Raw genomic sequence first — 18,618 nt, forward strand, 5'->3', positions numbered from 1 at the left:
TGTGACGTAGAGGCTAGACAGCTCTACTGGGCCACCTAGAGGCGAGACTGTGAACTACATAGTGATGGGAATTCCGGCTCTTTTTAGTGAGCCAGATCATTCGGCTCAGCTCACCAAGAAGATCCGGCTCTTTTGGCTCCCAAATGGCTCTTTGTTTTACCACTTCTGCCTTTTATAATTCAGCCAAATCTAGCTTTAGCTGTTTTGACCTATTATTAGTATGTGTGCTCATATATCACTTAAATTATTCAATATAATTATACTAATAAGCCTTATAATTTCCAGAGTACCATAATTTTACATGCTGCTTCGTTTCCGACTGTCACTCATCTTGTCTGCTATTCGCGCACCGCACTCCTCTCTCTCTTTCTCTCCCTACTCCTCTCTCTCCTGCTCTGTACCTGTAAACCGTCAGCGCGCCGTGCACCCACTGCCCCTCCCTGCTTGACCATATGAGCCTCGTCTGTCATCACCTGATTGGTCGCACAGATGTCATTAACACAACATTCATTCACGGTCAGTGCATGGAGTACCCGTGATGCGGAAAAGATCATCATATCATTCTGCCTTGAATTAATTAAAGAAAGAAAAAAAAAAATGGCTCTTGGATGGGAGCCGGCTCTTATGGTTCACTTAAAAGAGCCGGCTCGTTCGTGACGACACATCACTAGAACTACAGACACTCAGCTGGAAAAAACTCAGTTCAAGGTTGCTGTTTTGCCATTGTGGGTTCATGGGCATTTCACATAAAAATGTGGAAAAATCATAAAACATCACCACAAGGCAATGGTGAATGCATTTATATAGCGCCTTTCTAGTCTTACGACCACTCAAAGCGCTTTACACTACATGCCAACATTCACCATTCACACACACATTCACAAAAACTAAATTCTGCAAATCAAAACAAAATTATGTGAATTTTTTGGATGTTTTACATTTTTTCTTGTGGAATAATGTATACTTTACTCCTTCAGGCCTCTAAAACTGATCCAAATAAAACAGACTGAGAAGGGGAAATCACTCTGTGATGAATGAAATGCACCTCATAGAGATTGCAAGAAGACATTGTTTTGTATTAAGTCACAAAACAGCTTGTGAACCACTATTTTAAGGTATGGAGTAGCCGGTTTTCACTTACAGACATATATAGTGGTAATTCAAACTTACAATAATAATGAAAAGGAAATTAATTTGTGTAATGTGTGTGTCACAATTGTTATATCCCCTAAATTCTCTCAGTCTTTTCCCCGTAATTCCCTTCATGTCAGGTAAACACCTCACACATCACAGGGAATGCAACAAACTCCCTGTGTTTGATTATGGTACAGTAGATAATGATAAATTATAACTCAATAATTGCAGGCGTGTTAAAAAAACAACATTTTTCTAATTCAAATTCAGAAGTGTTTCTCTTTAAAGGGGAGGACTTTGTGTGATCTCATGGTCAGAGTCCAACCAGAGAGATTCAGAGATCTTCTGGTTGATGAAGGTAAGTGATAAATGTTCACGTTGTTATATGTTTTTCTTTGAAATGACTTTGCAATCATGCTTTTCAACATTTATGGAAGTCCATAACTGTGTAGAAACGTGCATTAATGCACAAATAGCACCACGAATATTACACTGAATAGTCGCGATATCAACGAAGACAATGCTTTTATATCATAATTTGAATTTAGCAAAGCATTTAGTGAAGTTAGCTGTATGTGTTTGAACATGTGTGTGTGTATTATACAGTATATCATGACAGAATTCTCTTATATTTATTGAGCCGTTAATAGTTAACATGTTCGACTTGAGAACAAACAAGGGAGATTTAGATGACCTCTTATTTGCCGAGAGTCTCATGACTATGGCTAAATAATTTTATTATCAACTATAATTTTGTCTTTTACAAATCACAAATGACTGCATTATTCTTTGAAATATTACTTTTAAAAATTCTAAAAAAATGTCCTTTCCAAGAGAATCTGCTGTCTTTCAGTAATGGAGACTCAGTATCACCAGTTTGGGTCGTCTGATAGCAGCACTGTCCATGGAGAGCCCAGAACCACTATACAAACGGGTAAAACATGCACGTCATTTCATTTTGATTCAATAATTTCAGATGTGACCTTAAACTATGAAAACATGTCTGTCAGTGTTTGCAGGTATGAAGAGCATAGTGGTTTGTGTCCTCTACGGAGTCCTGGTGCTGCTGCTGTTAATCCTGCTGATGGTCACTGGGATCAAATGTGCGAACTCTATGAACTCTCGAGTGAAGCTGATTCATTAATAACGTTTTTCAGATAATTCACATTCTTTATTTAATCATATATACATTTTTTTTGTATCTCAAAGTCTCCCTGTTAAACAAGGAAATCACTGATGTCAAACTCCACCTCGAGAGAATCAACCATGGGAAACCAATGGCATCGATCGGATCAGGTCAGGGGTTGGTTTTCAGGTGTGGATATAATGATGTACAGTACAATCGGTGCCCTCTGTAAAACTTTTTTTTTTTTTGGGCTTCCAAACTAAAGCTGCAAAACCTGTGGTGGAGGTCCTCTTACCGAAACTTGTCCCAGTTCGAGGTAAACACTGAATCCTTTCATATCAACTAGAATTACCTCCTTGTGGTTGTATGTGTCCGCCAACCAGTCAAGTTGCAGTTTACATCCATGTCTGTCCAAAATGTCACCACTTTGTCATTTTATAATGTATTTGTGTGACAGTGTCATAATTAACAAATTCATTCTTGAGTTATGGCCAAAAATGTGTCTTGTGAGGTCACAGTGACCTTTGACCGCCAGATTCCAATCAGTTTGTGCCAAATTTGAAGAATTTCACTCAAGGCGTTCCTGAGATATCGCGATCACAAGAATGGTTCAGACGGACATATAGACGGACAGACGACCCAAAAACATATTTTCTCCAGCCAAGGCTGTCGCCGGCACGGAGGCATAATAAAATTCAGTGTTTTTCCTCACTCAGACTCTCTTGACTTGTCTTAATCTTCATCAAACCAGGATCATGTAGGGAAGGATGGGTGTCTTTCGAGAGGAGCTGCTACCTGCTATCCACCTCCGCCGTGACCTGGAGGAACGCAGAGGAGCAGTGCCGAACACGTGGAGGACACCTGGCGGTTATCAATAATGTGGAGGAACTGGTGAGGTTTTAAGTTTACACCAGTTTGGTTCCATATATATTTAAAGGAACAGTGTGTAACATTTCGGGGGATCTATTAGCAGAAATGGAATATAATATTCATAACTATGTTTTCGTTAGTGTATGAAACTAAGACTGGTTGTGTTTTTGGGTCGTGTCTAGAAGGTAACCCACAAATTGCGAAATCCGATCTGAGATCTGAAAAAACTTACAAAAAACTCTGATGAGACTCGCTGCCCGACAACCTATCCTAACCTTAACTATTCGAGATCAATGCCTAATCTTAACCATATCACGAGAGTTTCCCTATCTTGCGGGTTCCCTTCTAGACACTACCGGGTTTTCGTTAGCTTAGCATGAGCCCTTCATATTTACATGTTGCTCCGCCATGTTTCTATAGTTGCCCAGAACGGACAAACCAAACACTGGCTCTAGAGAGAGCCTTTCTCGTTTTTACGTTACCTGAAGGCCACGTAGTTCTCCGGCATGCTTGTGAAACTGCGGTAATGTGAACCGCAGAGTGCAAAACCGTAGTACTGCATCTGACTTCTATTGCTCCTAAAGTAGTGTTAATATGGTAAGGATGGCCTCTAAGCGAGGTGGACTGTGTTACAACGGTTTTGCACTCGGCGACTCACGTTACAGCAGTCTTGGAAAGGGAGGAGTGAGCGGAGGGGTACTCAGTTGGTTGCAATCTGCAACCACACCACTATATGCCACCAAATCCTACACACTGTCCCTTTAAGCTGTCTGTTTGCTACTGTGAGGCTCCACAGGTTGAATGTCCTAATATAGAGCTCTGATAAGCAGCACACACACAGAATAACATTTCTCAGAATCAACAAAGGCCTCAAATAACCTGTTGCTATTTTTTTTTATTATTATTATTTCTAGGACTACATTTCAAAAATAGTTGAAATCCAATATAACTATTGGATTGGACTTGTGGAGCGACAACACGAGGGACACTGGAGCTGGGTGGATGGAACCGACTTCAATTCAACCCCGACGTAAGAGGAAACTTACGAGAACTGTTTTGATGTGTCAAACTATGTGTAGCATATCAATTGTTTGTTTTCCTCCCTCTGTTTGTGTTCAGTTTCTGGGATGAAGGTCAGCCTGACAACTGGGACTACAGAGAGAACGGGGAGGACTGCGGGCAGCTTCACGCTTCTCAGATACAGAAACGCAAGATGTGGAATGACGCAGACTGCAACCTGCCGTATCAATACATCTGTGAAACCAGGGCTTGAGAGACAGCGAGACCGTCTGAGCTAGTGAACCCTCACCAGCATGACAGGCCTGATGTGTTGGAAAATAATGGGTCAAATTAAGACTGATGGAAATGATGTATTTGATTTAAATTTATGAATTTTGTGAGCCACAAAAAGGGGATAAAAGTTGCATAAACAGTACATGTGTGAGGCATCTGTTGCAATAAAACAGTAACTATGAACACAATGACGCTTGTTGATCTTTACTAAAGAAACACTTGTTTCTCTCCGATGCCCTCGGCTCACTTGCAGCGCCCACTGGGAAGGTGTTCATTTCCTTCATTGTAATCTGCCTCGGCGAAGCACATGGCTGCTTTCCTGTCACACTCACAGATGAACGTTTCACAGGGATTGTTGTTATCTAAATGCCAAAGACAAAGAAGAGCAGCAGTCGAGTTAGGGAGAACAAAAACAGGCACGAGACAACACACTTTTATTTCTAAGGGGAGACATTACAGGTGATTAGGGTAAAAGTTTTAACTAGGGCTGTCAAACGATTAAAATATTTAATCGCTATTAATCGCACATTTCTTATCTGTTCAAAATGTACCTTAAAGGGAGATTTGTCAAGTATTTAATACTCTTATCAACATGGGAGTGGGCAAATATGCTGACTTATGCAAATGTATGTATATATTTATTATTGGAAATCAATTAACAAAACAAATCAATGACAAATATTGTCCAGAAACCCTCACAGGTACTGCATTTACCATAAAAAATATGCTCAAATCATAACATGGCAACATAACTCAAGCCCAAGCACTTCATCATATCATGTCTGTAAAGGGGAGACTCGTGGGTACCCATAGAACCCATTTTCATTCCCATATCTTGAGGTCAGAGGTCAAGGGTCCCCTTTGAAAATCGCCACGACAGTTTTTCCTCGCCAAAATATAGTATAAGTTTGAAGCGCTATTTAACCTCCTTCACGACAAGCTAGTATGACATGGATGGTACCATTGGATCCTTAGTTTCATATGATGATAATATCTTCACTTTAGCTTTAAAACTGAGCCCACTAACCCCCGTAAGATTGATTTAATTAATGCGTTAAAGAAATTAGCAGTGTTAAAACAGATTTAAACAGCCTTTTAAGATATGGATTGTAAAATTCATTACATTTTGCAAGACACTACAGGTAAATGGGGTGAAACATTTAACTGATAGATATCACCATGAAACTTCCCCAGTTGATTACTTACATTAACACAAATATTTTTGTGTTACAAGTTTTCTGAAATGTTTAAATATGCAAATGAGGCATTATCTAACGCTAATCTTTGGTGAATTTAGGAGAAATCTACAGACACAAATAGACAAAGTAGTAAATTAAACACCTAAATGTGTATTTTGGATGTTTTCTATCCACTAGTCTGAAAGAAAACACGTTATGGAAGCAAAATAGCCCAAAATCTCAAATTGACCAGTGCATGAAAAATTATGTTTTCTCAATCCGTCACAAACATCATTTCAAAAATTTCTGTTAGAAAATCCGTAAATTCATGTTATGTCATTACTAAAAACTCAATATTTAAGAGTTGCTTTTGTTTGGAAGTGTCGTTGAACACTCACTCAGGCAGGTGATGGTCTTGCTGGCCTTGTCACACCTGTAGCTGTACAGTTCAGTGTAGGGGTTGTCAAAGATGGGCCAGCAATCGTCGTGCTGCTTAGCATCAGTGTAGCACTGGTCGTGGACCTGACAGCATCTGCAACATACACAAAGCTCAACTGTAGTTGACAACTACAATTCTGGTCTTAATCATATCTAACAACCAAAATATTTTCAGATGGAGGTCCCTGAAGAGAAATCTTATCAAATGGGGGTCCGTGACCTAATGTGTATCAATTTAGGGGTCCTTGACATGAAAAAGGTTGAGAACCACTGGGTTAGGGGACTTTCACTTTCAGAGCAGGAAACAACAACACCATTAACAGTGTTACCTGTCAAGCTCATCGACAGGTGTGCCAGAGCCTCCCAGACCACAGTAGCAGCCGTAGTCAGAGTAGTCCATTAACGGCCAGCTGTCGGGGACGGTGCACAGGATCATCCTCCTGAACTGCCACACGGCTCTGTTACACAGCACTATGAGAGACACAATGGAGACACAAACTATAGCAACCATCTCAAAACCACCATGAAATCAAAATATCCCTGACGCTGATCAATCAGACAATTGAGTACTCACGGGCTGGGAGGCTGACGAGCAGGATGAGGAGGCAGTGAGTCGGATGCATCTTGCAGGTGGAGGTATGGAGAGCAAAGCTAAAGCCTTATATTGACCCCCGACCTCGAGAGGTGGTCCTCTTTTGGCCAATTGCCAAGAGTCACCCAATCTCCTACTCTATACATTACGCAACATGTATGTATACACATGTGTAACACGTATACAAACAGTATACTTACACAAACATATACACATATACATGCAGACACACACTAATGTTTTTTTTTACATACACATTTGGTTCATTATTGTTGTCATGTTGTATCATATATTGTCTCTTTATGTAATAACACAAGACACTTGAAACGGCTTGAGTCAGGTGCAGTGGAAAGTCGTGGGAACTCTGCCAAGTGTTGGATATTTACACAGCGTAGGGGAGAATAAATGAGTCCTTGTCCGCCTTGTCATGTTGAATTTCATGTGGATATCTTATATTATTTACCTGAAAGCTTCAGCTACTGTAAGAGGGATCACTTTAGAACTGCAACCTGAGCTTTTTATGTACAACAATATGGTGAAAAAACACAAACTACAACAGGTCTTCATAAACTATATGTTCTATTTAGGGCTGTCAATCGATTCAAATATATAATCGTAATTAATCGCGAATTAATGATAAAAATTTACCATAAAGGGAGATTTGTCAAGTATTTAATACTCTTATCAACATGGGAGTGGACAAATCTGCTTGCTTTATGCAAATATATGTATATTTTTATTATTGGAAATCAATTAACACAAAACAATGACAGATATTGTCCATAAACCCTCACAGGTACTGCATTCAGCATAAAACATATGCTCAAATCATAACATGGCAAACTCAAGTCCAACAGGCAACAACAGCTGTCAGTGTGTCAGTGTGCTGACTTGACTATGACTTGACCAAAACTGCATGTGATTATCATAAAGTGGGCATGTCTGTAATTTTCATTCACATATCTTCACAAATAATCACTAGTGGAGGTTGTGGAATATACTGCATCTGTTCCTGGTTGCTCACTAGAGGTGATGAAGACAGAATCAGTTCAATGAAGATGTGAAATAAAAGTGATCTTGTGAGAACAAAAGTGTGAGCTGTCGGTCTTGTTGTTCGCTCTGGCTTTTGACTGCTTCTCTTTCCTGGATTTAAAATCAGACGTTTTATTTGCAAATTGTACACACTTAGTAATTGAAGGTGTTAAATACACGTTGAGGTAAAGTAGAAACTTTGGAGTAGCTGCTCATTTAAAGCCCCCGCCTTCTCGTCTCCCTCTTATCTCTAGTTTCCTCTCACCTCCTGTCATATAAAAACAGGCTGCACCAAAATACATGTTCTTTTGGCTGCAGCCATGAATCTCACAGCTCCTCTGCTGTTGCTGCTTCTCACTGGTGAGACTGTCGATATGTAACACTCCTTAAAATGACTCTTATTGTAAATATTGTGAGATTATTTCTATTAGTGTGTTTTTTTAATCTACCAGGGTACTTCTGTATCAGTGTATTCTTTTAAGGATATTCCTTTTCTCATGATTCATTCATCATGTGTTCTTATTCGTCTGCCTCCCACATCTTTACCAGCTTGTGCGGCCAGCGGCGCCCTGCTGCCCAAGGCCTTGTGGCAGTTTGGGAGGATGATCTCCTGCCCTCAGCCTGGGGTCAACCCTTTAAAGTACAATGATTACGGCTGCTGGTGCGGCTTCGGGGGGACGGGAAGCCCGGTGGACGAATCGGACGTGTAGGAAGCAGTCATTGGCCAATGTTTGTTTTTCCAGTAGTTATTTTAAGAATGAAAAGTAACTCAGGGGTCTCCTCCTGTATTCTCAGGTGCTGCAAAGTTCATGATGATTGCTATAAAGCGAGCAGAACGGCTCCCGGATGCACGGCTGTCCTTGACCTTCCCTATGTTCTTGTTTATGATTACACCTGTTCAAATCAACAAGTGACCTGCTCAGGTAAGAATGTGACCCCACTAAACGCACCCATTTAGACACCAAATTTGACATATTTTCAATGGTGAAATTCTACTAGTGCTGGGCAATATGGAGAAAATTAAATATCACGATATTTTTTACCAAATACCTCTATATCAATATTGCGACTATATTGTATGGTTGACTATTGATGCTTTCACAAAATATTTACACAATGAGATTTTTGATAAATAATCATCAGTAATGTGGATATAATGACTAAGTAGTTAAAGACAAATAATAGAACAGCTAGAACAGTCTGGTAAGTTCAGAAAATTACATCAATTTACTGCAATGTAGCCTTTAAAACCAGGAAAAGACCACATTCATGCCATATTACGATATCTATCTAAGATGATATCCAGTCTCATATCACAATATCGATATATATAATATCGATGTATTGCCGAGCCCTTAATTCTACAATGACACCGTTGAGAATTTACAACAGAGTATTAGGGCCACATTGAGGGGGGGGGGAATCGGAGATTTCAAGAATAAAGTCGTAATATTACAAGAAAAAAAGTCGTAATATTACGGGAATAAAGTAATAACTTTACGAGAAAACAAAAGTCGTGTGTTTCTTTCTTCAGAATAAACGCAGTTTCTTGCACAATCTTTTCAAGGTCTTGACACTTATATAATAAGCCTATGGCCTCTAGCTACTGTTATGTTCCTTTTGTTGTGTTTATTTATGCCTATGTTAAAGCGTCCTTGGGTTTCTTGAAAGGCGCTATATAAATCCAAGTTATTATTATTATTATTATTATTAATGTGGTGCTGATGTGCCAAAAGATTAAGTATTTGTGAAACCTATACTAAAGTATAACTTCACAAGATGCTCCACGTTCCTCATTTTCACACAGGCTGCTCTATTTCCCCTCTAAAATAACATTACTACTTTATAATATTATGACTTTATTCTCAGAATACTACGACTTTTTCTCATAATACGACTTTGTTTCTCGTAATATTATAACTTTATTCTCAAAATATCAGATTTATTTTTTTCCTCCATGTGGCTCTAATACTTCGTCGTAAGAATTAGACAAAAATATTTGAGTTTTTTTAAATCCAGTTTTTGTATGGATTTCTTCAGCTAGTTAAAAGTACAGCATTGACAGTATTCAGTGAATAGCAGACTGTAGCTTTACTGCAAACAGAGAAAATTACACAAGGCTTTATCTGTGTATAGGTACTGTATATATAACCACTGTATTTAAACAGCTATTTATAGGTATTACACAACTGGGAATTGAGGTTTGATTCCCAGGAGTACCTACAGTACAAACAAATGCTCTCCTAGTACTGCAGAGCACTGTCACACTGACACTTAGTGATAATATGTGTATGAGTGAGTGAGTGAGTTGCACATGTTGTTATTATTGAGCAGCTATCTGTCAATTTCCTGACTCAACTCTGTCTCCGCAGCCACCAACGAAAAGTGCCAGGCTGCCGTGTGCGAGTGCGATCGGGTGGCGGCTCACTGCTTCGCTCAGGCCACATACAACCCTGAAAACAAGAACCTGGATCCCAAAGTCCACTGTGTCAACTGAGTTACACAACCCATAAAAAAACATACAAGAGAATGTTGGATTTCTAACATATTTCTTTTTAAATTTTAATTTCTTTATAATTTTCTACACAAAATCGTCTGTAAAAGGAGTTTGATTTTGTACAAAGGCATCAGTTTGAAATAAAATATGCAAGCGAGATCCTCAGTGTGAAGACCATCAGTTGAATTTCAACCTCTGCGTGTTCTCGTGTCTGTTTGCTCACGTTTGGAGAGCTTGTAGGCTGCAGCTTTGCACATTACACTTTTGTATTTTTCCATCACAGTGTCTTAAAATTTCAGATCATTTAGATCAGACCATTTGAAGCAGCAGTGGGTAGAAATAGAGCAAATATGATTAAAAAACGTTATTTTTATGAAACGGTCACTATATCCTGATAGTAGTGCATGAGACAGGTAATCTGAAAAAAATAATCAATCAAATATGAATCAATATTCTGTTATTGTAATGTCTATTTCTTGCCTCAAATGTTTTCAGAAACATCTTGTAGACTACTGTTTAGCTGTAAAATGACAACGTTTTTGTGGCCATGTGGAGATCAGTTGAGGAAATACCAAGCACCGCCCACCAGCCGGAGCAAACTTTCTCATTTTACAGCTAAACAGTACACTATAAGATGTTTCTGAAAAGCGAGAAATAGGCATTACAGTAACAGAATATTGATTCATATTTGATAAGCGTTGCCTAGTTTGACCGTTTGATCGGAGTTTGCGATTGATTGACAGCTACCTTCGTTGAATGAACAGCCAATAGGAACACTCTCTCTCTCTCTCTCTGAAATGACCTGTGATTGGCCAAAGTCTTCCGTTCCGGGCCAGATTTTCTAAAGCCTGAAAACAGAGCCATGAGGAGGTGCAAAATCTAGCTTTCTCTCAGAACACTTGAATTACAATATGCTGAAAGGTTATTATGGAATTTTTGACGAATGATGCCAAAAATATTCTGCCTACTGCAGCTTTAAATATGTAAAGCAACACTTGAGGCTTTGGCAACTTTCCACTTACGCATCAAGTTTGGTCGCTCTATCAACTAAAACTCTATTGACACATCTGGGTCAAGTGAAGTTAAAATGAAAATATCAAAAACATTCACCTGTTGTTCTCATGTCTCCTGGAGTTTTTGGTTGATACTGACTTTATCATAAGTAAGGAAGCTTTAGGTTGTAACCATCGTTGGATCATAAATTGACAAACATTGCAGCAAGTTTAACTTTACAATATTTTATTAGATTATAAGATTACAGGACGGTAAAAAGAGATTTAACAAATGTTTTGAATGATATCAGGAAGATATTTAGGTGCAGTTTTAACAAAACAATTCGAAGACAGCTGTGTACAACAACAGAGGAATTATTAGTGTTTCAAAACAAGAGGCTGGGTCATGGCTCTGTGTATTATATCGGTTTGTAGAGAAGCGTGGTCACATACTTCTTTTTGTATCGGTGCGTTGCACTGAGGACCATCACTCCATCCTAAAAGACAATGACAAGAAGAGTATTTGGATACAAATTAGATTTATAGCTGAAGTTCACACTGTTCAAGCAGATTTAAATGGAAAATTGTGTTTTTTGGCAATAAAAAAAGAAGCATTGTGCATAATAATAGAAAAAAGTGAAAAAAAAAGTGTGCTTTACCACAGAAAATAAGTGAAAGTCATTAAATATTAAAGGTGCTAAATGCGAGATTGGGAGCATTTCTATTGCTCTCAACATGGCAACGGCTGAGCAAATTTTGCCCCTCCGTGCCGCCTGCACCGGTTAAATAGGTTATAAATGCATTTGCTCATATGCAGTCAAATGGAGTTGTTGATGGGACAGAGGATTAGGAGACGGCGGAAAAAGAGTGTCCACTGGCCGAGCACCACATACACCTGCTCGCGATCTTTCACGTCGCGCACGAGCAGATTTGTTTCCCTAGAAGGAAACCACTCGCTTCTCCAATTTGCCGAATCCGCCTTTCAAATAGCAAAGCGCCCAGTGCAGGCGCACCTGGCTTTTAAAGGGAATGGGAGATGATACTCTGATTGGTTTAATTCCTGCTACGCCCAAAACACACCTATGATAATTAAGAGATTAAATAAAAACCCCCTTCCCCCTTGTGCCTTACTTTGCGCCCAGATTATGCAGACGCGACCCTGAATGTACTTGCGCCATGCACTTTGAACCAGGAGCTATAGATCGTTTATATAGGGCCTGTTAAGAAGGTTTGCAGTTCACTTGGAGTTCAGGCACAGCGGCCCCTTCATTACATTGGACAGCATGTGAACCAGCATGTCAGGAGCCAATCAGCTACTTTGAGTGGTTAAGTGGTATATTGGCTCATTTAGCCTTTGTAGTCTGGTCTGCCAGTTCAATGCAGTGAGTTCAATGCATATGTGTGGGATGAAGGTTGTCTTGCTGGCTGTATAAGAGATTATGTGCGTCAATTAAGATAAACCACATACTGTTCACTCATTCAAGTATAAACCTGCACAGTCATCTAGTAAAGAACAAGAAACCTTTCTCATGTATTCTTACTGATACACCACAGCGATTATAAACTCCACAACCAGTGATATTTATCGAACAGGCCCATAATGTTTATGTCCCTATACAGTAACCAATGCCATGTATATATGTCCCGACAGTTTGATCAAAATCCATTTGATGTTGTCCAAGATATTTTGTCTGATAGACAGAAGGAGTTGATCCATAATTTCCCGCTGATTTCACTGCAAGGGACAACAATAATAATAAAAAAAGCACATATGTTACAGGAGGATTTGTTACCTTGATGGAGAGGGCGTACAGGTGACTGAGCATCACATGGTTGGGCTCTGGAAGTAGCGTCGGGTCACACTGGTGAGGATTCAGAGAGAGAGGATGAATGGGACTAAATTGCACGCTGTCGTAACAGGTTTCTATAGAGTGCTGTGTACCGTTGAGACGAGCAGCCGGTACTTACAGAGACACCTGTGTCCTTGTTGAGCAGCACTTGCAGCAGGTGGGGGGGTAAGATAGGAGGATGCTTGAGCTTGTCCTCTGGCTTGGTCACATATGCTTCCTGTAGGTAGGGGCCGGGAGGGGAACTGGACAAGTCTGGGAAAGAACAAGCACACGACGCTATTTTAAGTCACTGATTAATACAATGAATTTGAAAATGAATCAGACATTCAAAAATGTTACCTTTTTTTAAATTAATATTTCTGACATAAATATTCATCAGATATGTGTGTTTATATATAAATATATGTTCTTGCCTTCTTCTCTACCATCATCGTTTAGCAACTTCTTTAAATCTAATTCTCAATTTTCATTCACATAATACTAGACAGGTTAATCATCACCAGCTGCCTTTTTACAAAACGAAACAGGGCCAGTACTCCCTCAGATATTGTGGTGTACAAATATGGAACACCAAAATACACGTTATCAAGAGCTCGTTATCCTTAGAACATTTTAAAAGGAAATTATCATCACATTTGATTCATGATGTCTTATTATCTTTTCATATGTTTAGATATATTTTCTTTTTTTCTGTACTGTTTTTTGTTTTTTGTATGCATTTCATTGGTTTTATTGGACTGTTTTCCACTGTTTGGTTAGGTTTTTCTGCACATTTTGTGTGCCTCTTGTTGTTGTATAACTTTTTTTGTATTTTTAAAATTATGTTAGTTTAGATCTTTCTTCCTTTTTTTGTTATTGTTTTGTTTTTTTTTCTCCTGGGGTTGAGGGGAGGTCCTTTGTATAAGCCTGTGGCTTCTTGACCTCTCCTGACACATTTCTTGTTTTGTTTTTTTTCATTGACTGGATTTTGTGCAGTTTTATGTATGTGCAAATAAATAAATTAATAAAAAATAACCTAACTTTACTATATGCATTGGCTTTACGACACCGGATTAAGTGTCACACTAGTCATTTGTTCTAATATAGGCCAACATTCTAATATCTAAAGCAGATGAAAACACTTTTAATAATATCTGGCCGGTCTGAAAGTACTTATTAATTAATAAATAATATGGATGCCAGTACCTGAGATGTCTGCAGTTTCCTCAGAGTCGATCCTGAGGGCGTCAAAGACTTCAAAGTCAGTCCTACTCACCTGGATGACATTATTAACTGTGCCAGTTTTAGACGTCGCCACAGCCTGGGAGAGAGTGTAAACAGAAATTTGATACTGACACTTGTTGAGTAAGCATTTGTACCAACATGGAAAAATACAAGTACATTGGTGATGTATTATTTCATGTTATATAAAAAGGTGGGTGACCTCTAAAACTTACTCACCCCATTAGGATCCAAAGTCCACTGACCGTCTACACAGAACTTGTACTGGTGCTCCCCCTCTGGCAGCTCCACAATAGCCGCAAAGTTTTTCTGACTGGTTTTAAAAGACAATCACGTTGTTACATTTCCATCAGTGCGTACAGATCCAGGAGTCTTGTGAAGCATTGAGTCAAACTACCTTTTGTTGAGCGGGATCTTGGTGGCCCAGTTGTTAAAAGAGCCGGACACAAAGACTTCTTTGGCGGCCCCCGGCCACCTGAACATCGTGGGTCTGGCCTGCGTTGGACTTTTGCTATCACTCTCCAGGTCCTGCTGCCAGGCCAGAAATTCCTGTATTTCCTGTGGAGCCTGGACAGCATGATATCAATTTATTGTATCCATGTTAATAAGAGCGCCTTCAGCCTCTGCCTCTGCTCCACAACACATCCTGACAGCTGAGAGGGAGCTGAGGACGGAGTCGGCTGGTTTTGTACGTTTGTATGCTTCTGAAAAACAGCGTGTTTTCTGGCAAACTTTGATTTTCGTTTCTCATAAATGAGAACAGACCTAACATATAAACTTTTTGGACAATTTCATATTTGGTTTCTGTCCGGAGTTTTAGGTAAGTCAGATCTCAAGATATGTGAATGAAAATGGGTTCTATGGATGCCCACGAGTCTCTCCTTTACAGCCACATTATGATAATCACATGCAGTTTCTTGCATGCAGTAAAAATGTGTTATTTTTGTCTTACTAAAATTATGTGTTTAAATATTTCTGCATACTGGGGTCCCTAAATTGTCTTGGAATTGCATAAATTGTGTATCACTGTAAAGCTGAGACTCTTGTGGATCCAATGAGCCCAATTGTATTCATGATGATCGGCCCCATAGTAGCCATTTCATTGTATTGAGACCATTTGAAACGTGACTCACTGTATAATGAATGAAATGGCTTTTTTCTATGGTGTTCTGCAAGGTCTTGGTGTCTTAATGTGGTATTGTGGAGGGATTATTGATCATTTTTATCAATTCTCGAATGGTAAAAAAAGATAAAAAAAAGATCTTTGTGACAAAAGATATCAACCCAAAAATTGCTGCAACAATTTATGAGACATAACAGAGCATGGGAATGACCATCACAAATTTATATCATCATGTTCTAAGCCTTTATACACTTTCACTATTTACACACAGTTCTGCACCTCAAATTAATCTTCAGGTTCCCAGCTTTCAGAAGATGTACACCACTTCTACGCGACATCTACTGTTGACTATTTATCTGCCCCTGTCCCCCCACCCTGACCCCTCTAAAAAGAAAAAAGAATTCGGAACAGTAAGGGGATTAAATATTCAACATATCTCATGAAAATCAACCTAAAAACGTACTTAAAATGACATTAATGATACGCAATTTATAATTAATGTGCAAAAAAACATGCAGAACACGAGTTCAATGTAATGGATATTGGAAAATATGTTATTATATCTGGTTTCATAAACGTATTCTACCTTTGTGTCTTCTGCGTCTGCGTCGTCCGTGCTGTCCATCAGGATGTTGGGACGGGCCTCTTTCCCTCCTTGTTGTCCATCTCTGTATGACCTCTCACCCTGACCCCCACCAGACCGGTCGCTGCTGCTGTTCCCCATTCTGGTGGCATCAAACACTGCAAGACACACATCCAGGGAACGAAATTAGCACATGCCACCTGCCAAATAACCGGGTAAATGTTGGCTGTGGCAGGTAAAAATATCAGGTCACCTGCCACCATGGCAGACAGGTTTTCCTTATATTGAGATATAACATTTTTAAAAACCAATTCTAAAGCCTAAATGAAATGTAGTCAAGGGTTACATGTTTTATTCCAAAATGCTGCAGTCTGGTACCGCTGACTCAGTATTTAAAACTTTATAGGAGTTCTACCTAGATTTCAGAAGTGGCAGACAAAAAAATTGAGTGGCCAGTAGAAATGTTCAGTGACCTGTGACCACAGTGGCAGGTGAGGAAAAAGGTTAATTTCAGACCCTGCACACATCACTCAGCATCTCTCTACAGCAGGGCTGTCCAAAGTGGGGCACGTGGGCCAAAGTTGGCCCGCCATCAGGTTTGATTTGGCCCGCCAGATGTTAGCAAATTCTTCTTTTTTATTAAAAGACCCAACCGACTTTACCGTCTTTTGGAGGCCATACCAGGCTCGGGTTTAAGGTTAGAAGATAGTGGCATCATATGAAACTAGAAAACCTAAGGACACCATTAGTACCATATCATGTCATATTAGCTTGTCAGGAAGGAGGCTAACACTCTAAAGTTGGGCTAAATGTTGGTGGGGAAAAACTGGCATGGCCATTTGTCAAGGTGTCCCTTGAGCTCTGATCTCAAGATATGTGACTGAAAATGGGTTCTATGGGTACCCACGAGCCTCCCCTTTACAGACATGCCCACTTTATAATAATCCTATGCAGTTTTGGGGAAAACATGCAGTTCTTTGAATGCAGTATACATGTGTTATTTTTTGTTTATTCTAAAAATAGTGTATTTTAATATTTCTACATACTGGGGTTCCTAAACAGTCTTGGAAATGCATAAATTGCATTAAAAGGGGCCCAATTGTATGCAGCAGGTGGATTTTAAGGGGCTAACTATGTAAAACATATTAAATTAAGGGAACTTGGGATCCTAGTACCATTTTGCATCTTAATAATACAATATAATACAATAGGTGTTTAATTTTGGCCCGGTTACCCTCCATTGATTTCCAGTTTTGGCCCTCCAAGGGAAAAGTTTGTGCACCCTTGCTCTACAGTTTGTACCACCAGGAGCCACACAGGGGTCACTGGATGACCAGCAGGGGTCAAACATTAGCATATGTCTCTTGTGATTGTTCCTAGGTTTCATTTCATCTCCCATAACCAGCAGAATGTAAATACTCACCTGAATGGTGCCAGATGAGGTGTGATTGGATGCAGTGTTATGAAACGCAGCTCTCTGGTCTCATGTGCTTTTGTTTCAGGTCTCTGTCTGTATAAAGGTCTGCTGCTCGTCTCGCTGCTGTTGTTGTTTCCGTCTCTGAACTGCAGCAGTTTTCCTCTCAGACTGAGAACAGGAGAAGTCCCGCAACAGATGAGCACTCACTTTGTGTTTAAGTTTGCGCTCTTTCTTTCTTTCTTTCCCCCGTTTTTACCTCTGAAGCTCTTCTTCTGATCTCCTGAGCTCAGCTGGGCTTTGTGTGTTTTCGCTGTTTAGTGGAAACCTCGATGTGTGTCAGTGTGAATAAAACACACCTCTTCCGCCTCCTGTCCTCCAGCGCAGTTAAAGTTTAACTAGTTCAGGGTGAAGACAGCAGATGATTTAGAAGTTAAAAACAGGATTTAAAAAACAGAAATACGAGGTTTTTTTATCATCAAATAAGAATAAAGGTGTCAGTAAATTGATTTACAGCCTTCCACTATGAAAACAGGCAGATTAAAAAAAAAATACTTTTTTTTTTTATTATTATTGAAGGTTAAAGGATTACATACACATACTTGTAAAGGGAAATACAGACAGCAGCAACAACATATATAAACAAAAAAAAAGAAACATAAGAGAAAGAAAATAAAAAAGAGTACTACCCGCTGTAATAGTGTCAAGAGATAAGTTCATATTCATATACATATTCATACAACAAACTTCATATATAGATATATATACATACAGTATATACATATGTCTATATCTACATGCACATTCATATACATATCCACTTAGACACATTCGCTTGCACAATTATCTATTCTATTATACAGACAAAAAAAAAGGACAGGAAGAAAAAATACTTAGTTGTGGACAATTAAGGTGATAAAAACAATCACAACTGGTTTATTTCTGAAAGAATCAAATGGAAAACAAAAGAAAAACAAAAACACATGCGAACACACTTTAAGAATGTCCTTGAATATATCCCAAAAAGGGAGTCAGGGGTTCCCAACCTGGAGGTCACGGCCCCCGATATGGAGGACAGAACCTGACAAAATCAAAAATAAATGAATGAATGAATAAATAAATGATTCAATAAATAAATAAATGTGTCATTAAATGTAAAACAAAAATCTCTATATATATATTACAAATTAAATATAAAATATATATATGTTAAATATCAAAAAATATATTACAAATAAATGTAGCCATTAATGAATTGATATGTCTGTTTTAATT

General features: G+C 39.0%; 4 protein-coding genes across 5 annotated transcripts; 2 read left to right on the plus strand and 2 right to left on the minus strand.

The window, feature by feature from the left end:
* The first annotated feature begins 1,443 nt into the window (after nucleotides 1-1,443).
* On the plus strand, nucleotides 1,444-4,611 carry asgrl1 (asialoglycoprotein receptor-like 1). 2 transcript variants are annotated; one of them, XM_037776988.1, is made up of 8 exons: nucleotides 1,444-1,492; nucleotides 1,988-2,068; nucleotides 2,145-2,237; nucleotides 2,344-2,430; nucleotides 2,526-2,576; nucleotides 3,012-3,151; nucleotides 4,045-4,160; nucleotides 4,250-4,611. In XM_037776988.1, exons 1-8 carry the CDS (start codon nucleotides 1,444-1,446, stop codon nucleotides 4,401-4,403), a joined length of 771 nt encoding a protein of 256 aa, XP_037632916.1. In that variant the 3' UTR covers nucleotides 4,404-4,611. The 2 variants fall into 2 exon arrangements, with proteins under 2 accessions (XP_037632916.1, XP_037632917.1); XM_037776989.1 differs by having other exon boundaries at nucleotides 1,475-1,492; nucleotides 1,968-2,068.
* Nucleotides 4,612-4,649: 38 nt separating this feature from the next.
* pla2g1b (phospholipase A2, group IB (pancreas)) lies at nucleotides 4,650-6,695 on the minus strand. Its single transcript, XM_037776990.1, has 4 exons — nucleotides 6,614-6,695; nucleotides 6,369-6,510; nucleotides 6,000-6,133; nucleotides 4,650-4,785 (listed from the first exon to the last, which is right to left on the minus strand). Exons 1-4 carry the CDS (start codon nucleotides 6,660-6,662, stop codon nucleotides 4,667-4,669), a joined length of 444 nt encoding a protein of 147 aa, XP_037632918.1. The 5' UTR covers nucleotides 6,663-6,695; the 3' UTR covers nucleotides 4,650-4,666.
* Nucleotides 6,696-7,960: 1,265 nt separating this feature from the next.
* On the plus strand, nucleotides 7,961-10,319 carry LOC119493253 (phospholipase A2-like). Its single transcript, XM_037778406.1, has 4 exons — nucleotides 7,961-8,023; nucleotides 8,213-8,369; nucleotides 8,459-8,586; nucleotides 10,036-10,319. The coding sequence occupies exons 1-4, from the start codon at nucleotides 7,984-7,986 to the stop codon at nucleotides 10,158-10,160; spliced, it is 450 nt and encodes a 149-aa protein (XP_037634334.1). The 5' UTR covers nucleotides 7,961-7,983; the 3' UTR covers nucleotides 10,161-10,319.
* A 1,063-nt stretch (nucleotides 10,320-11,382) lies between these two features.
* prkab1b (protein kinase, AMP-activated, beta 1 non-catalytic subunit, b) lies at nucleotides 11,383-17,715 on the minus strand. Its single transcript, XM_037779096.1, has 8 exons — nucleotides 17,353-17,715; nucleotides 15,933-16,087; nucleotides 14,621-14,790; nucleotides 14,443-14,536; nucleotides 14,188-14,302; nucleotides 13,121-13,254; nucleotides 12,946-13,014; nucleotides 11,383-11,649 (listed from the first exon to the last, which is right to left on the minus strand). The coding sequence occupies exons 2-8, from the start codon at nucleotides 16,068-16,070 to the stop codon at nucleotides 11,572-11,574; spliced, it is 798 nt and encodes a 265-aa protein (XP_037635024.1). The 5' UTR covers nucleotides 16,071-16,087; nucleotides 17,353-17,715; the 3' UTR covers nucleotides 11,383-11,571.
* Between the last annotated feature and the right edge of the window lie 903 nt (nucleotides 17,716-18,618).

This window comes from Sebastes umbrosus, chromosome 8 (assembly GCF_015220745.1).
Source record: "Sebastes umbrosus isolate fSebUmb1 chromosome 8, fSebUmb1.pri, whole genome shotgun sequence".
Taxonomy (NCBI): Eukaryota; Metazoa; Chordata; class Actinopteri; order Perciformes; family Sebastidae; genus Sebastes; species Sebastes umbrosus.